This window comes from Rattus norvegicus, chromosome 11 (assembly GCF_036323735.1).
Source record: "Rattus norvegicus strain BN/NHsdMcwi chromosome 11, GRCr8, whole genome shotgun sequence".
Lineage (NCBI taxonomy): Eukaryota > Metazoa > Chordata > Mammalia > Rodentia > Muridae > Rattus > Rattus norvegicus.
Window position 1 is genome coordinate 92,036,089 of NC_086029.1, and position 15,987 is coordinate 92,052,075.

Here is a 15,987-nt window from a genome sequence, read left to right on the forward strand (position 1 = left end):
TGACTGTCAAACAAGGAATACAATAGAGAAATATGACTTACGGGTTACAGAAGAGAAATGTGTATTTCTTAGGCTAGTGAGGTTCTAGAAGGGAAAAAATTGACTCTTTAATGAAGGGCAGAGACCTTCATTAAACCAGGGCTGACTAAGTACCTCTCACGTCGATTACAATCTGCAGATCCTAGCACTTCCATACAGTGTCTGATTTAACGCTCACAACAACTTTGTATCCCGTGTAGTATCCTCATTATTTTCATAAAGCCCCAGAAAATATATAAGCACTCATCATTAAATGCACAGTGGCCCATGCTTTTAAATCCTAGCAGAGGAAGGTGCATCTGTGTAGTTGACACAAACCCTCTCCTTCAGGGCTTGATGTGTGCATCCGACAGTGAGCTCTCTGAAGCGACGACTTTTTCATCTGGCAGTCATAGAGCCAGCAAGCAGCCTAAAAGGAATTAATTTCTCGGTAGTAGTGATCTGTTGATAGTGAGGTTGACTGAAAGTGCGAAAACCTCATATACGGTGTGAACAACAATAAAATTACCAGCGACCCCCTGAAGTCACACTTTTTTTGGTTGGCAGCCACTAGAATCAAAGGGAGCTACGTGCTCCATTGGTAGCAGAGAGGGAAATGCATGGCCAAGCTAACAGCCTGGCACTCAGAGAGTGGGAAGATATCCTACACAACACCCTGAGTCGTCCACAGGGTCTGGACAACTGGGAACCAGGGCAGGAAATGCCAGGGCTCTCCCACCTCTTTCCCACCGAACTGAGTTAAAACAGGGAGTGGGCAGTGCCAGTAAGGCGGTGAGGATGCTGGGCACTGACCCTGCAGGAGAAGAAAGGGCCTCCATTCTGAGCCCTGCTCCTTGCCCAGAGGCCTACCTGCCCTGGAGCCCTGCCAGATCCTAAGGCTACCAGTCCTGTTCTGCTTAATGGGGTTGGACTCTCAGAAAATCCCATTCAGTCCACTGGCCTCAGCCCTCCAGGGAGGCAGAAAGGCCTGCTAAATCTGCATCCAGAAAGTCCTAAAACACCAAAGTTTTTCTAAGCTTGGGGAAGTGGAGCTGTAGAGAGGAAACGGCTTTGCCCTCTGTCCAACTCTGAGGCAACCCGCCACCATGAGCTCTGAGAAACAGCAGTTTTGTTTTGGAAACTGGCACCCAGTGCAGGCTCACTCCTGGATATGAACTTGAGCCCCCCACCCCCACCCCAGCTGCAACACTCCACTTCCAGCCTCTCTGCCAATATCCCCTTCCAGCTGCCCCTGTCAAAGGCACCATTGTGCCCTCCTGGCATAGCAACAGAGTAAGGCTAAAGAGGAAGAAAACATTTTCTGCCCATGAGATGTTCTTAAGCAGGTTGTGTGTGCATGGCTTCAATGCCACATTCCTTGAGCCCACACAAATTCACCAGAACTCCATCATCCCTATCACAGATGGCAGCTTACTTTCCAGGCTAGCTAGCCCACCACAGTTAGCTGTCAGAGAATGTGGAGCACACAGCCAGGATGTCAAGGCTGGGCAGAAAGAGAGATCAGGATAACATTTCTCAGAACAGCACGCACTAGCCTGCCAGAGTAAATTCTGAACTTCAAACCTCTGAACTGGAAGGCGTTTTGTTTAAACATACACACTCGACAAAAGAGTCATTCTAGCACATTCTAATAAGTGAGGTTCTTACCCACTTCTTGATTATTGGAAGAGTAGGAAGCCCCCAAGAAGCCTGTTTATGACTAGATAGCATGGACTTTCAGAACATTCTTCCAGACACTGAACAAGTGTTGCATCCTGTTCCTTGTTATCGGTTCCCTAGTTGACACTGGGCACTTTGGTTGGAACAAAATATATACACAGTATCTGTGGATGCATGAATGATGTTCCCATTGTAGGAGCCTTATCATCCTTCTCACTCCTCCATATGATTGCCTACCGTAAGGCTAATGATAAATCTATTACATAGTATCACACTACAAAGTATCGCATTAATTTACAATGAGCTATACATTCCTAGTTCCTACATATCTCTACTTATAGATGCATAACTCTCCTGGCCACTTTTTTTAAAAAGATTTGTTTGTTTTATTTGTATCAGTTTTTTTTTTTTGCCTGCATGTTTGTATGTGTACCACGCGTGTACAGTATTCCTGGAGGCCAGATGAGTTGCTATGTGGGTGCAGGGAACCCAGCCCAGGTCTTCTATAAGAATATCAAGTGCTCTTTAGCACAGAGCTATCTCTCCAGCCCCTTCTGACTACTCTTGTCTCACAGGCAACCAAGCACAGCACTAACAGATCCCTTGTATGTGCTCTTTCCATGGTCTGGCTTCTTGATCTTGCCACTTGCCTCTCGTACAGGAGACGGGGAACCTGAGGGAAGACAAACACCAAACAGAAGACTGAAAGAGATAGACCCGCCTTAACTTTGCCAAGTCAGTGATTTATCATCTGCATAACGAGCCTACATACACTGACGCTGCAGAGTTAAAAGGATTAGATCTAAAATACATGGTGAGCCTGTTGCTGAAAATGATGTTATTATCTTACTGCCCGCTACAAACAGCAGTTCCTAAAAATCATATCCAACAGGCTCTCTGAGCATAGTGCAAGCATTACCTGTACCATTTACCTACATACCAGACCCATTTTTGTATGGAGACCGCCTTCCCAAGACAGCTCTCTCCACTCAATGTAGCACGGTCTCTTCCCTCAAGATAAGTCTCAGACATTAACTCCGGAAGCATTCACTCTTGTTCCTCTCTAGGGAAAACAAATCCAGTGATTTCCCTGGCTACTTTTCTTACACTCTCTGAATCTGTAGATAGAAAGGTCTGGGCTTCCTTTTCAGTCTTGTTGCCTCTAGCCAGCAGTGCCTCGAAGCCAGACTGCTTGCTGGCCCAGCTCTTCTCAGCTCTCCTCTCTGCTGATGCAGTTGTGTCTTGCGATTGGCTGTGAGTTGGCGTGTTTATACCTTAGAATACAACATTCGCTCTCTGTGCGTTGTTTCCTGAAGCTCTCGCTGGTAAGCAGTTGGCAGCACCTGTCGCAGCACCGACTGACCTGAGAAAGCCCCTGGGTGACTGGGCCCTGTCTTATTTCCACTCCATTCCTTCATCTAGCAGAGAGTAAGTTCTTGATTGTTCTTGATGAATGATGGAGTGCCTCTGTCTTCCCTGTCTCACCGAAGGAGCCTCCCATGTCTCTTCCTGTTGGGGTTTAGGGTGTGAGGTGGGGAGCTTTAGCCATAGTCAGAAGATGACTTCCTGTGGACTAGGGTTAGCATTGGCATCTCTCCCCGTCCTGGGCATTTGAGTCTACTTTACCTGGTCATCCATCACTACATTAATGTAGAGAGATTGAGCAGACTCATCAGGGATGGAGAGTTTTGTCGGTGTTCTTCATGGAATAGCTTGTCTTCCATTTTGGGGATTTTTTTTTTCCCCACAAGTGCTTGGGTTTCAATTCACAGGTAGTTATCTTGAGCACCCAATATGGGTGAGACTTCCTGATTCTGTGAGAACACAGAGCCGTGTGGAACACTGTCCTTACCTCCGACTGAGCTTCATGTCTCCTGTGCGACACGTGGCAGAACATACACCACATCCAAGGGGGAATCGAACCAATGAAGTGCAGAGAAAGGGGCCATTGTTTCCCGGCTAGACACCTGGAACAATTTTGAGGAGCTGCTGCATTTCAGGCACCTTGGGATTTATCAGCCATCAAAGGGGCAGTTTGGATCACATGTGGCAGAAACAAAGTAAACAGGCCCCAGCTCTGTCCGCACACAGCAGTTCAGTCCCTCTAACAGGCAGTTACTAGGGCCCAGCTAATTATGAACCTTAACCACCATTCTCTTTCCAAACCAAAGAGGACAAACCAGACAGGGGCTGGCCTTCCCCAGAACCCTAACGTACCATCTAGGCTGCCAAGCCAATTTCAACCTGCCTACCCCTCCCTGTCTTCTCCTGGGTTCTGTAAGACTTAGAACTACCCAGCAAGGTTTGATGGAGCTCTCTCTTTGCCTGATGCTTGTTGGTCTCCTGTTTCCTCAAAAAAAAAAAAAAAAAAAAGAGGCGAGGAGGAAAGGGTTGCCCAGGGGGAGTGTGGTTGTCAAGACTCATGTCAGTTCCCTAACCTCTACCCTTCAGGCTTGGTCTGAAACTCTGAAATGGAGCCTAGGCATCAAAGGAAGCCATGAGAGCTAGTCAGAGGTTAGGATGTGGTCTGTCTTTACCTTAGTTCCCTTCTTCCACATTTTAACTGAAAGATCTTTCCTATGGATACAGCCCAGTATTTCTCCCTCAGCAGGAGAGCTACTCCCTGAATCTTGTCACTCAGTGGGGAAATCATCCTCAGACTATCTCCAAAGGAGGAAAAGTACAAGTAATTTCTAGTTCAAAAGGAACCCAAGAGATGTATCAACAAAACATGGTACTGCTTTTAGAAAACCAGTAATTTGGGGGGGGGGGGGGCCTGTTAAGAAAGCTAAGGAATTATGATTGCCATTGGAGGGTGATGATGATGGATTTAATTTGTAAGCCCTTATTGTTTAAAGATAAGCATCATTTACATATGAGAAGAGAAAATCTAGGTTTGCGCAGGATAGTTGAAAAATGTATGTGAACCTTGAAGTTTGGTTGCCATACGTAACTGCTATGCTGGGTCTTTTCTTTCGCTACTTTTTCATACTTTTAGAAATAACCATAATAAAAGATTAAAACAAAAGAAGAAAGGGAGATGCACATCGGGATAATGCAATGGCAGAGGTCCGGGTTAAGGGAACTTGAGAGGAGCCTGAAGCAGAGCGCCCTTAGGAGCCCCCAGAGCTCCGCCTCCTTGCTCAGAAGCCAGCCCAGCCTAGTGATGGGTGGAGCTTCAATACAAAACAATCTTCCTCCAAACCAGAGAAAATCTGCATGTGGGTGGTGTGGAGAATCCAGGTTAGGGATAACGCAGTCTAAAAACTGAAACAGGTCATCAAATGATAGACTCTCTTTCCCCGAGGACATGCAGAAAAGGGCCAGCAGAGCTGGAATCCGGAGGCCTCCGGCTCCCCACCTTTTCAGGTCAGAGGGGAGGGCCAGCAGCAAGGGGCTTGATGCTCCGCCTCTAACGTTGTCTACCCCCTCAGTGACGACAGAGCTGGAAGGGTCTAGGTTCTACCTAGAAATGCAGAGATCTTTGCATTTGCTTATAAAGGCCTGTGGCCTCTTAACCTTGTCTCTAGTTACCTACACAACGGTTCTCCAGCCAAAAGAACTATCCCCTCCTGAAGAAGCCAGAACTATGGCTGCTGGGGCCGCCCTGGACTGTAGCCAACAACCAGAGCCTGGATGAGCCCTGGGAAGGGAGCCAAGCGGGCTTCGGTGGCCCAGTCACACCTGCACCCGGCAGCATCACCCGGCAGCAACACCCTCACCCGCGGGGGATTTGGAGTGTTTGCGCGCCCACACAACTCTGAGCCCCATGCCTGGCTGTAAACGCTGGGTGGGTGCTGCTCAACTACCTTTCAGAGCAGAGCCTGCCAGTCCCCCTGCCAGCCCCAGCCTAGCTCAGGGCTCCAGGCTCTCCCTGGAGCCGCCCGGAAGGGGGGCCAGATGACGTCATGGAACACTTGGAGGATTTAGCTCGGGAACCGGCCTTCGCCAGTGTTCCAGTTAGGCCTACAATGCCCCATTCCTGGCTCCACTTTCCCGGGACTCAGTACAGCAAGCCTTACATCTTAGGAATTCCAAAGGATACAAATGACAGTGGCTAGGAGACAGGTGTGCAGAGGAGTGCTAAACTGCTCTGGCCAAGCTGGGGGAGCAGGGTCATGACCTGGGGTGGGGGTTCTTCCTGGCACAAGAGATGGCGGGGGTGGGGAGTGGGGTAGGGGGGAGTCAAATCATGCAAGAGTTAGGAATTGCCTTTGCCTCCCACCAAAACTTGGTCACCCCCACCCCCATTTTCAGACTACTTAAAGCACAGAGAGATTAAGGATCACACCCAGAATCACACAGCAGGCTCACCAAGGCTAGCTAGAGACCTCAGCCACCTCTCCCCTCTACTATTTGCCCCAGTTTACACCGGACAGATGGAGAGAAGACAGTCAGTCTATCAAGAGCAGACAGAGGAGGACTGTTTTCTAGGGGAGGAAGCAACAGTTATGGCTACAGAGAGACAGAGGGCACTTAAAACTGCAGGCAAGGAAGAAAGGTGACTGTGGAATACAGTCTGTCAGGGGGAGTGCTGGGCGGTTGTTTTTAAAACAAATCTGGCCTGGAGACGGGATTTAATAACACTAATGTCTAAGCCCTTATAAGATAGAACGGCAGTGGAACATTCAATTATTCAAACAACAGCTGCAAGCTGAATTTTGCTGTAAGCCCAGCATCAGCCTCACTGCCTCGTCTCTAGAATGTGGCATCCAGGGCCTGCTTTGGCAACCTACATCTGCATCTTTGCAGTGCCATGTTCTGTGACCTTGAGCCAGGGCCCGGGCCATCCGCTGGGGTAGCAATGGTGTCTCCCTCAGCACCGGGCTCCTCGGAGACAAGGTAGACAAAGGCTGCCTGGTGCGCAGGGAAGTCTGGCCAGGGGTAGCTGTGACTATCATTTTTCAGAAGGGAAGAGATATTTCAATCAGCAATGAATAAATTGAGATGTTATGGAAGTTACTCCAACCAGGAAAGGAAGTGGCCTCTGACCTAGAAAGAGATACGGGAAAGGGGACGATTCCAGGCTTAGAGCAGAGGAAAACTCATTTTGAAGTGCAGAAAAATTTTGGCACAGTTACTAAATTCCTAATTAGTAGCTACAGAGGAAGGATGGACCCGTAAAAAAAAGGCATTCCAAGATGAACTCCTAACAGATCATGAAACATGTTGAGAAGAAAGAAGGAAAGGAGGTCTTGTTTTCAAGTCTCTGTGACAGAAACAAGGAGGCCAGGATGAGCCCAGGCATTAAGGGAACCGTTGACAGACACGAAGGCAGCATGTAGCCACACCCAGGAGTATGCACACAAAGCACACCTCAGACCTCTAACCCGGCTCAGGGAAGCCTGCAGCTGAGGAGAATCAAACATGGAAAGTATAGTTTGAGGCACCTTGGAAGAAGATCCCTCAACAGAGAAATTGATTGGCCCATGGGCATGTCTGTGGGGTAAAGTCTGGACCAATGGTTGATGTAGGAGGACCCAGCACTTTGTGGGTAATATCACCCCGGTGCAGATGGTCTGAGCTGTGTAAGACGGCTGAACAAAGGGGTTGGGGATTTAGCTCAGTGGTGGAGCGCTTGCCTAGCAAGCGCAAGGCCCTGGGTTCAGTCCCCAGCTCCGAAAAAAAAAAAAAAAAAAGAAAAAAGAAAAAAAAGACAGGCTGAACAAGCCTTGGGAAGCAAGCCAGTGAGCAGCACCCCTCTACGGCCTCCAATTCAGGTCCTACTTCCTGACTTGAGTCCCTGCCCTGAATTCCCTCTGTGATGGACTGTGACCTGGGATGTGTAAACCAAGTAAACCCTTTCCTCCCTGGTTTGGTTTTGGTCCATGTTCATCACTGCAACAAAAAGCAAACTAGGACAGGTCCCAGATCAAAACTTGGGAAACAGATGCTAAAGGGACCACCATGTTGAAGGAGGGACAATGGACAGCTTACAGGCCTTGGAAAATTCATACCGGTTTGAGTCCAAGTTGTTGGAGGTTTTTTAGGTATCATCCAGAAGTCACGTTGATAAATCTAGAATACAGGAGATTCTATCCAATGAGAGGCAAAGGGACAAATACCACCCAGTTTCCCTAAGATAAAAAGGTATACCATGAAAACTACATATTGAATACTTCTGTCTAAAGCCTGGGAACTGGAATTGATGATTGATACCCTCGCATGGGTGATACAGTTGACTAAAGACAGAATCTTTTCTTTTATTGGATATCTTCTTTATTTACATTTTAAATGTTATCCCCTTTCCCGGTTTCCCCTCTGAAAAAGCCCTATCCCATCCTCCCACCCCCTACCTCCATGAGGGTACTCCCCCAACCTACCCACCTACCCCTTCCAACCTCCCAACCCTGACGTTCCCCTACACTGGGGCATTGAACCTTCACAAGACCAAGGGCCTCTCCTTCCATTGATGCCAGACAAGGCCTCCTCTGCTACATATGCAGATGGAGCCATTGGTCACTCCATGTGTACTCTTGGGTTGGTATTTTAGCTCCTGGAAGCTCTACGATATCTGGTTGGTTGATATTGTTGTTCTTCCTTTGGAGTTGCAAACCCCCTCAGCTACCTCAAGTCCTTTCTCTAACTCCTCCATTGGGGACCCCATTCTCAGTCCAATGGTTGGCTGTGAGCATCTGCCTCTGTATTTGTCAGGCTCTGGCAGAGCCTCTCAGGAGACAGCTTTATCAGGCTCCTGTCAGCACACACTTCTTGGCATCTCCAATAGTGACTAGGTTTAGTGACTACATGTGGTATGGATCCGCAAGTGGGGCAGTCTCTGGATAGTCTTTCCTTCAGTCTCTGCTCCACACTTTGTCTCTGTATTTCCTCCTGTGAGTATTCCCCATTCTAAGAATTACTGAAGCATCCACACTTTGGTCTTATTCTTGAGCTTCATGTGGTCTGTAAATTGTATTTTGGGTATTCTGAGCTTTGGGGCTAATATCCACTTATCACTGAGTACATATCATGTGTGTTTTTTTGTGATTGGGTTACCTCACTCAGGATGATATTTTCTAGTTCCATCCATTTGCCTAAGAATTTCATGAAGTCGGGGCTGGGGATTTAGCTCAGTGGTAGAGCACTTACCTATGAAGCGCAAGGCCCTGGGTTCGGTCCCCAGCTCTGAAAAAAAGAACCAAAAAAAAAAAAAAAAAAAAAGAATTTCATGAAGTCATTGTTTTTAATTGCTGGATAGTACTCTATTGTGTAAATGTACCTCATTTTCTGTATCCATTACCCTGTTGAAGGGCATCTGGGTTCTTTCCAGCTTCTGGCTATTATAAAAAAGGCTGCTATGAACATAGTGGAACATGTGTCCTTGTTAAATGTTAGAGCATCTTATGGGTATATGCCCATGAGTGGTATAGCTGGATCCTCAGGTCCAATTTTCTGAGGAACCACCAGATTGATTTCCAGAATGGTTGCTTGTACCAGTTTGCAATCCCACCCACACTGGAGGAGTGTCCCTCTTTCTCCACATCCTCGCCAGCATCTGCTGTCACCTGAGTTTTTGATCTTAGCCATTCTGACTGGTGTGAGGTAGAATCTCAGGGTCATTTTGGTTTGCATTTCTCTGATGACTAAGGATGTTGAACATTTCTTTAGGTGTTTCTCAGCCATTCCATATTCCTCGGTTGAGAATTCTTTGTTTAGCTCTGCACCCCATTTTTAATAGGGTTATTTGGTTCTCTGGAGTCTAACTTCCTGAGTTCTTTGTATATTTTGGATACTAGCCCTCTATCGGATATAGGAATGGTAAAAAGTCTTTTCCCAATCTGTTGTGACCATTTTGTCCTAATGACAGTATCCTTTGCCTTACAGAAGCTTTGTAATTTTATGAGGTCCCATTTGTCAATTCTTAGTCTTAGAGCATAAGCCACTGGTGTTCTCTTCAGGAAATTCTCCCCAGTGCCCATGTGTTTGAGGCTCTCCCCCACTTTTTCTTGTATTAGTTTCAGTGTATCTGGTCCTTGATCCACTTGGACTTAAGCTTTGTACAGGGTGATAAGAGTGGATCGATTTGCATTCTTCTACACGCTGACCTCGAGTTGAACCAGCACCATTTATTGAAAATGCTATCTTTTTTCCAGTGGATAGTTTTAGCTCTTTTGTCAAAGATCAAGTGAGCATATGTGTGTAGGCTAATTTCTTGGTCTTCAGTTTTAGTCCACTGATCTACCTGCCTGTCTCTGTACCAGTACCATACAGTTTTTAATCACTATGGCTCTGTAATATTGCTTGGAGTCAGGGATGGTGATTCCCCAGAAGTTCTTTTCTTATTAAGGATAGTTTTTGCTATCCTGAGATTTTTGTCATTCCAACTGAATTTGCAAATTGCTCTTTCTAACTCTATGAAGAATTGAGTTGGAATTTTGATGGGGATTGCATTGAATCTGTAGATTGCTTTTGGCAAGATGGCCATTTTTATTACATTAATTCTGCCCATCCATGAGCATGGGAGATCTTTCCGTCTTCTTCCATTTTTTTCTTCGGAGACTTGAAGTTCTTGTCATACAGATCTTTCACTTGCTTGGTTAGAGTCACACCAAGGTATTTTATACGATTTGTGACTATTGTGAAGGATGTCATTTCCCTAATTTCTTTCTCAGCCTGTTTATCAAGACAGAATCTTTTGTTACTTTCATTACTTTTGTGGTAAAGGTCGTCAGGGAAAGTCTGCCATGACACTTAGGAGATTCTCTTCTGTCTTGGTGGGAAGTACACGGGCTTGAGGTCTGCGGACCTGCATTTCCATCTTGCTTCACCATTCATAGATCTGATGCCCACAAGGAGGTTGCTTTACTCTCAGGGCCTCTTTTATGAAAGGCAGGGAAGTTCTCTTAGGTCCATCTCTTCTCAGAGCTCTGTGATTCCGTCTCAAAATTCTTATGCACTGGTAGAAGCAGGGTCTTGAAGACAGTGCGTCAGTAAAATGCCTCCACTCTAAGGTTACAACAGCACCATGTGACCAAGTGACCAAAGAGAGGCTTGATCCCTGGTTTTGCCATTATGACTTAACCCCCAAATGATGGCGAGCTGTGACAAAGGCCACAGAATATCGATCTGAATAGACTGAATAGAGGTGCGGACCAAGAACCAGATTAAATAAAATTAATTAATTAATTAATTAATCACTGTGAATTCCCACATCTAAGCTATACTTTTCAGTCCTACATAAGGTCAAGAGAGAGAAATGCATGGTAAGAAGGAGGTCAGGGTGACTGAGGTGACTTTTTTTGCCTGTGGAACTAGATGCGTCATCATTTAGCTGCAAACAAAGAGCTAATGAGGCTCTTACAGTATCAGCAATAAGGACAGTGGCAGGTAACACATGACACTTCTATGGGTGCTTTATACACGTCTTGTTTTATGAGCATGATGATGTGATGGAATTCCAGCCCCAAGAAATACTGGCGTGACTGCCACCTGTCCTACCAAAGAGGTCAGCGCTGTGGTTTTCAATGTCAGGGACGGTATCAACTAGGCAGGGAATAAATTGTGGTATGTACGAAACAGAACAATCAAAATACGGAAAGTCTGAAAAGGAGGTCGGAGCAGTGGCCACAATCAGCCCAGGGGCTGCACAGCCACATGAGTGGGAGGAAGAGAAAGTCCTTAAGGCTGGGACTGTTACTGCTCACCTTGCCGCCGTCTGAACATCGTACCCACGTAAGAGAACTTTCAAAGGCTCCAATCTCCCCAGTGGAGAAATGAGTTCCCAGTTATCAGAAAAGCTCGCTGTATTCTTGTTCTGTGGTTGGAAAACGAGTCAGAGGCAACAACACTGATTAGAACTTCAAAGAAATCAGGCAGCGGACTGGGGTGGTGAGTCACTGTGAACATTACGGAGCCCCAACTCTCCCTAGACCTCCTTTGGTGAAGAAAGTTTGATTTCTGGGTATTTTAGGCCGTTTTCCATCATTCCCAAATAGCACAAGCTGGGTGAACAGTAAATAACAAAGGCTAAGTCCTCACAATTCAGGACCAGTGTCAAAGGGCTGCATGTGGTTGGGGCCAGGGTTTCCTCCTGGGAGTCCTGCAGTCTGCAGGCAGCAGGAGCACACATGGTTTCCTTCCCCTTCTGACAAGGCTAATGAGATCAAGGCGCTCCAGTTCTAGAGAGCTCTTCTAATCCTAATTAGGCTGCTTCTCTTCACACTGTGACAATGGAATTAACTCCCACCAAGACTCTGATAAGGCACCACCCAGGTCATAGCAGTAGATAACCAGGGTGACAGAAGATTGCTACTCTATGATTTTGATTGCCTTCCTTCCTTAAAAGAAGCATCATTTTAAAAACAGAAACAAAAACCATGGATGGGCTTTATCGTGAAAGTCCACAAATGTGGAGTCTACCTGTGCATTCTTGGATAACAAAGCACATCTTTTTGGGTCCCATTTGTTCTTCTGTAAATGAAATAAATCACCAATCATCCTGAGGGACAAGGATCAAAGCCAGTGCTCTTTTTTTTTTTTTTTTTTTTTTTTTTTTGGCTGTGCGGGTAAGACTTGTGCCAAAATGGGATAGCTCTACAGCTAGGCGAAGCCTTCCAGTCTCTCAAACCCCGTGGGGGAGGGGGTGGTAGAAAGCAGATAAAGAAACTCCTGCTACCTCAGCAAGCACATGTGCCAGAGCGACACTTAGTGCAGCTACGAGAGACAGGCAGATTGGAAGGCCTCCCAAACCCGAAAGTCTTGCACTTCTTGCCAGACGGAGAGAGGGGATAAAATAAAGGAATAAAATAAAAACTGTCATTTGTTGAGAATCCACCTAATACTGGTTTCTGGACCCAGCGACACCACAGATCTTCACAGTGATTAGCAAGGGTCCAAACCGAGGGTATACGGACGGACTGAAGGACAATCTGGCAGCCTCCTCGATCTAAATTACACCCATGAGTATTTCTAGCTCTTTGGAAGTCAGTACTGGATGGCTCCATCTCACCATGGTGGCCAAAGCCTTAAGTCTGAGAAGCTGCCACATACTTAGCTTCTGACTGACAGTGGCGAGGAGGCTAAGGACCCGTCACACCCTTTTAGAAGCCCGGTGACCATGCATGGCCCCACCGTGATCTGCTTTCTCTCCGCTTTGCAGTGCGATGGCGTTGAGGTGGACCTGAGCAATATCTTCCTGGAAGGCATTGCCATTCTTAACATTCCCAGCATGTACGGAGGCACCAATCTCTGGGGAGAAACCAAGAAGAACCGAGCTGTGATCCGGGAAAGCAGGAAGAGCGTCACAGACCCAAAGGAGCTGAAATGTTGTGTCCAAGGTAAGCAAGCGCGAGGATAATTGCTCCAGCCATTGCCCGGGTGACAGAGTGAGCTGGCAAGCCACAACAGAACCTACATCAGGCTCGATAAGGCCCCACTGCTGCCAAGGACCCGGTGCTCTGGGAACAGGCTGACTCATCTACCCTGGTGTTACAAAGTTTACAATCTAATTGAGAAGGCAAGATTCCCAATGAAGGAACCCTAAACAACAGGCCGTAGTCAAACCAGGGCTCCATGAGGTCAGCAGTCAGGTGCTGTTCCTGCCTTGGATACCAGTGTCAACACCCAATAGTTCTCAACCTGCTCTCACTCTTGCTCCCAAGTTTTCTTGGTCACCCTCCTGCTTCTCTTTTCTCTGGCCTCTTGATGCTACAGGGTTCCCACCCAGGTCCTTGGCCTTCTGTATTCTGTCTGTACCTCACTGATGGTCTCCTCCAGTTGTAAGCCTGGGATGCTACCAAACCTGCCCTGCCTGCCCCATGCCATACCCCAGGCTTACACCTAACAATCTGTGCCACATTTCCTTGTACGTAGCAGACACTACCATCTCAGTATGTACAAGGCTGAACTCCTTCTGTCTGTCCCTCTCCCAAGCTTCTCCAGCCTCCCCCAGGACTCAAGCCCAAACATTGGCTTCAGCCTCAATTCCCTTTCGTGTCTTCTTACACTCGGCCGATAAGAAAACCCACGAGTTAACGACTCTTTAATTTATTTATTGTTAGTATTGATTTTACATGTGTGGGCGTTTAGCCTGCATATGTATCTGTAAAGCATTGGTATTCAAGTGCCCACGCAGGCCAGAAGAGGGTGTCAGATACTGTGGAACTGGAGTTACAGACGGTTGTGAGCTGCCATGTGGCTGCTAGGAACTGAATCCCGGGTGCTCTCAGAAGAGTGGCAAGTGTTCCTAACCACTGAACTATCTCTCCAGCCCCAGTTGTCTGCCTTTTAAAAATTCAGGAATCCATTCGCTTCTTCCCACCTGCCTTCCGACCACCTGGATCTAAGCCACTGTCTTCTTCCTTCTGAATGACTAAAATCTTTCTCTCTGGATTCTTTCTTCTAGCCGTGCTATGTATGTATTCTTACCAAGTGTGTGTCTGTCATACCAGGACTCTAGAGGTAGGACATGAGGGCAGCCTAGGCTACATACCTAGAATAAATAACCCCCCCCCCAAAATGATCTGTTCTTATAACCACAAAAAGATCCTTGAGAAAAATGTCAGTTTTGACAATGTCCAAATCCAGTACTGACTCCAAGGAAAACACCGGATGTTCAGTGTGGTCTGGAGCCTCATGGGGTCTAGCCTTCAGCTAGCTCCTCATGAGGTCTAGCCTTCAGCTCACTCCGAGACCCTATCTTCTGCATGGACTCTCCCGGTCATGTACTCTATTTCTGTCAATCATGCAGGCTGCGTGTGTAAGTCAACTAGCCCTTTCCAGAATAGCCAGCAGTATGTCTCAGGGACTCTCAGCTTTTTAAGATACCCTTAAATGACTTTCATCCCAACATCCCCTTATCAGCCCCTGGCTACTGGTTCTGATTGGTCACCCTTCTTGGTATCTGAGTTGCCAGAAGAATGAAGGGGTAAGAAGGTGAGGTGAGGACATTGCCGTGGGTACTGTGCCAGCAGGAGAGGACTGGATTCTAGGACAGGTATTGCTAACAACCCATTTTGACACCTCAGTTTTTATTGCTGTAAAACCAGACTTTTAGGTAAAATCTTGTTAGCTGGGTAGATGGGGCTGAACAAGAAGATTGATTTCTAAACTAGACTTGTTTTGTGAAAAAGAAGATTCCTGGACTTCAAGCTACCTACCATTGAAGGGAGGGACCCACCTACCATTGAAGGGAAGGGCCCACCTACCACTGAAGAGAGGGGCCAACTACCATTGAAGGGAGAGACCCACCTATCACTAAAAGGAGGAACCAACTACCACCGAAGGGAGGGGCTACCTACCATTTAAAGGAGGGGCCAACTACCATTGAAGGGAGTGGCTACCTGCTTATCTCACATAGATCTGTATTCTAGAGAAAGGTAATCAAGCAACATCATCTTCAGACCTCTGTCCTTTCAAAGTGGACTCAGGAATATTTCTCTTTTACCCTCCTAAGTTTCACACAGTAAACTTTGCAATTTGTATGAATTATTAAACTGAATAATGCATTCCTCTTTCCTCCCTTAGCAGGGGAAGTTGAGGGTGCTAGCAGAGTGAGGGGAATATTGGAGGTTGTAAAAAAAAGTCCCTGACACCCCTCCCCACCATGCTCCCACTCAACCACACCCACTCTTACCTCCCTGGCATCCAGTTCTATCAGAACAGAGAAGGAACTGGCAAAAAAGGGCTCTCCTCCATATTCACCCTTGGGGGGTTGAGGAAGCCCTTCCTGGGATCATATTCTGCCTCAGGACTCAATGTCAGCGTGCATCTTTTCCTTCAAGATCTGATCTTACAATTTGTGTTCTTTAAGCAAGAATAAACTATTGATCACTCTTAGCCCTTTTCTACAACCCCCTTTTCCTGTCCCCAAAATGCACTGTAGAGGAATGATGCAGCTCTTCCAGTAATTCCACAGGAGTGTGAGTGGACCAAAGCAGAGGCCCGGGAAGGGCCCTGGCTTCTGGGCTTTGCATAGATCTCGACTTTGAGCCTTCCTCCTGAGAGCCACCATTCCATAAGAGTTGAGTTGGCAGTGGGGGAAAGCTGAAGAGACACGCTGGTTCACTCATTTGTTCATTCACTTAGTGCCTGGGCTCTAGCCAGACTCACTAGTATGCAGCCTGGGGTGTGTCCTTTCAGCTTCTTGGTGCTCCAAGTTTCTCACCTGAAAAATGAGCAACCTGGAAATCACATCTTGAGACTTCTAGGAGCTTCAAAAATGGCAGTCCTCTTTTGGTCTACATGACCTCCTTGAGCAGTTACCTGTGTATTCTTTCTTCTGCGTTTTGTCCCAGGATTTCCGGGTCAGTAGCTAAGGGCAGAGAGCTCTCTGCAGACTCTTCATTTGTT

At 46.9% G+C, this 15,987-nt stretch overlaps 1 protein-coding gene across 6 annotated transcripts in view; it reads left to right on the top strand.

Annotated features, from left to right (window-relative positions):
• Positions 1 to 15,987, top strand: part of Dgkg (diacylglycerol kinase, gamma) — a 194,759-nt gene that overhangs the window by 147,132 nt on the left and 31,640 nt on the right. For all 6 annotated transcript variants that reach the window (XR_005490982.2, XM_063270312.1, XM_006248538.5 and 3 more), the window contains one exon: positions 12,797 to 12,974. Coding sequence is in view for 5 of the 6 variants with exons in the window: in XM_063270312.1 (XP_063126382.1) it covers positions 12,797 to 12,974 (178 nt within the window). In the remaining variant the exon portion in view is untranslated. The remainder of the gene's footprint in view (positions 1 to 12,796; positions 12,975 to 15,987) is intronic.